The 3,278-nt window shown below is 39.4% G+C and overlaps 1 protein-coding gene across 1 annotated transcript; it reads right to left on the reverse strand.

The window, feature by feature from the left end:
- Positions 1-330: 330 nt before the first annotated feature.
- Positions 331-1,790, reverse strand: LOC134197502 (uncharacterized). The gene has a single exon (XM_062666836.1). It carries the CDS (start codon positions 1,765-1,767, stop codon positions 535-537), a length of 1,233 nt encoding a protein of 410 aa, XP_062522820.1. The 5' UTR covers positions 1,768-1,790; the 3' UTR covers positions 331-534.
- Positions 1,791-3,278: the final 1,488 nt, after the last annotated feature.

Below are 3,278 nucleotides of genomic sequence, written 5' to 3' on the forward strand. Positions count from 1 at the left end.
TGTAGTGTGTCTGCTTAATTTATTGAACATATAAACTCGTAATGGATGGAATAATTAATAAGGCTGTGTAAGTATGTATCGTTATAATCAAGACCATACACAAACAATTTAGTACGCTGCCTTAAAAAAGAAAGAGGAAACTGACGCAACAAGCGAGGGTTCGCTTCAATCCACAGAACCTCTACATTATGGGCTAGGTAAACATTGAATAGTCCAGTTCAGTGTTAATCAAAACGAATGTCTTTACTAGTCATGCAAGACAATATGACGACGTATTCAATACATTCAAATTTGTAATGTGCAAATGCAGTTTATTACAATGTTCTTTGTAGCATCTATAACATAAAAGTCAGTGACTTCGCTGGTCTGCAAACTACACATGCAATACTATACTACACACTATAAGTGACACAAAAAGGAAAGCTATTTAGATCTTACCGACACAGGCTATGTATCTTTAGCACCTAAGCATTAGAGCATTGTCTGCATGCCTACGTTGATTAAAATAACCGTAGATTGAGTTAACTTTTAGTGTTAACATCCGACTGAGGTCTCTGCTGCTGGTTCCTGAGGTATCTGCTGCTGGTTCGTATTACCCATGGCTCCGTAGTGACTAGCAGACTCTGCGCCCTGCGAGTGCTTGGCCTTTCCTTCTTTCAATAGTATGCACATAATCATAATGAGGGAATGAATTCTGAAATCGACCACCAGCGGATAAAGGACGTCAAAACCTGAACCAGGAAATCCGGGTATCCTTTTTAAATTGATCTCGTCAGGATCTCTTTCTTCTCTCAGTGCGTCAACGGCAGCCAATGAAGCCGATACTGTCAGAAGAAACATCAGACAAACAATGTAGCAAAATCTGTAACTTCTGGTATTCTCTGTACCAGTTTCGTCATCTGTATGACTGTGTCGTAGCTTCAAACTGAACACCACAAGGAATTGAACAAAAACTGATATAAATCCAAAACACGTTTCCGCAGTCCCGAGGTTTTTCTGTTCTTTTAGCTTTAGCCTATTACCGTATTTAATGTACATACTGAAAGCAAATACGTTGAAGGCTAAAGCTCCAAGAAAGTATATGATGTATATGATTCGTTCAGGATCGCCACTCCAAAAAGACCATTTGCAAAGTGAAACCGATGTGTCTTTCGATGTTAGTTGTTCAGAATTGCACTTCGTTTGTTGTGTGTCACAACTGTTTTGTGTGTCAACTGTGCTTTGTTTGCAACAGCTCTTTACGCAACACCACTTTTCGCAACACGGCTTTTCGCAACACCACTTTACGCAACGTATCAGGTCATTCCAAAACAATGCGATAAATCCAAAGACAATAATGAATATATGTAACCCTAGCTGAATACCAGACACAACCGTAATGCTTAAATTCTCTTTGTCCAAAAATAGGTATATTGTGGTAACAGTGAACGCTGTTGTTATAATTATGGCACATGCCCCGCCGACAACAAATAGTACTCCTCGTTTACGATTATCGGATGGCGTTTCCTCGACTCTGCTGTCGTTTGGCCGTCCCTCTTTCGACTGTCCACTTTCAAATGCAAAGTGGAAAAATAGTGCTACAAACTGGCCATACAAACCTACTTCCATGCTATAGCACAACGGTTTCAAAAGGTTCCAAACGTCTTTAGAAAGAATTTCCTCGTTGGTAGGCTGGTTCAAGCAAGCAGCTTCAGCAAGAGTGGCCACAACAATAACTACACATGATCCACCGAGAAGTCCGCACAAACACCGCAATGGAAACGGCATTCGAAAATGAGCGTTATTTCCCCCAATAGTGACTTGAAATGCAATGAAGATTGCTACGTAATAGAAAATGCATTAGAGCACAATATATATTTCTGTACTATACGAGTATATCATAAATTTAACAACACAAAGACCTTAGAGTTTTATAGTTTTAGAACTTATCTAAACTTGTTAGGAGTATTACACTAACATTTTGTAAATATTGTTTAAAATTTTGATGTACTTTAATTACAGCTTCGACCACAAAACGATCAAAACAGAAGATTGTTTGTCTGATTATGGTCAAATTTAAAATCTCAAAGATGGGTGTTTACCCAAACTTTAGACACTAGATAAAAAGAGAGAACAGTCTACTACTTGTAGTTTTAGCTGGTGTGTGTGTGTGTGTGTGTGTGTGTGTGTGTGTGTGTGTGTGTGTGTGTGTGTGTGTGTGTGTGTCTGTGTGTGTCTTTATGAGTATATGTGTGCGTGGGGCTCAGATGTCAAGTATTTATTTCTCTGAGGTGAGCTCCGGTAACACATTTGCAATTTTGCATGTGTGGCTAAAAAGAACTTGGGAGGTTGCTGTCGATATATCGTGATGAGTACACGTGTAGTTCCAGATTTTGATAACATTTGATCAATTTTAGTCTTGAAAACCAAATTGGGTCATTTTTATTGCACAAGAGAATGGCAGTAAACAGTTGTAATGACCTAAATGCAAATTGGAGAGAAGATACAGAAGGAGAAATGGTTTGACTGTTGTTAGACAAATGAAATGTGAGAACAAGTACTGCGATCGTGCGTGTATTTACATAAGTTTTACAACTAAACTACATCTGTTTATAAATTTCCTATGATTAAACAAGCTCAAATAAGAAATATCCCCATTTGATAGCTAAGCACACTTGCTAAAACCATCATGATACTTAGTCGTTTATCCAAAAGTTCAAGAGCGGGGATTTGACTGTACTGCTGCTATAGCTCATGCACAATTATTGTGCTGTTGCTCAAGTCTCCAAACAGTGGCGTAGGCTATCTATAGGTCGCATGCTGATTAGGAGCGTAGCGTGGCATGGGCTAGACCAAGCTTTAACCCGCATCATTTGCAAGGGTGGTCATAAAGACTGTGAACTGTATAAAATACGTGTGAGGACTAAAGCTGTAGTATATATACTCCGCCATTTTTCCAGTCTGGATCTGTCGCTGATTCTAACGTATCAGTCAATTAGAAGCCAATAAAAGTGGGAGTGCCCCTAGCATCCTTCAGTGAAGTCTAGACCTCCCTCCATTTCTAGCGGTCACGCTACGCCCCTGTGCTGAGGCACGTTCCCAAGAAAATTTGGCTACTATTCTAGATCTTGATTCTAGCAGTTTGCAAATTGCAACCAATATTTTCAAATTATACGGTAGGTTTAGCCAGACACTGGTGCAATGACTATCAGTGCCCATGACCGTACCATAATGACTTTGATGACGATATTCCTAAATCGCACCCCATGGCTTTGTCTAATGCAAATTCATTATTTGCA

Source organism: Corticium candelabrum, chromosome 22 (assembly GCF_963422355.1).
Source record: "Corticium candelabrum chromosome 22, ooCorCand1.1, whole genome shotgun sequence".
In the NCBI taxonomy this organism is placed as follows: domain Eukaryota; kingdom Metazoa; phylum Porifera; class Homoscleromorpha; order Homosclerophorida; family Plakinidae; genus Corticium; species Corticium candelabrum.

Excerpts from the sequence above, each read along its gene's own strand:
- LOC134197502 (XM_062666836.1), bottom strand. The coding sequence starts at position 1,767 with ATGCCGTTTCCATTGCGGTGTTTGTGCGGACTTCTCGGTGGATCATGT.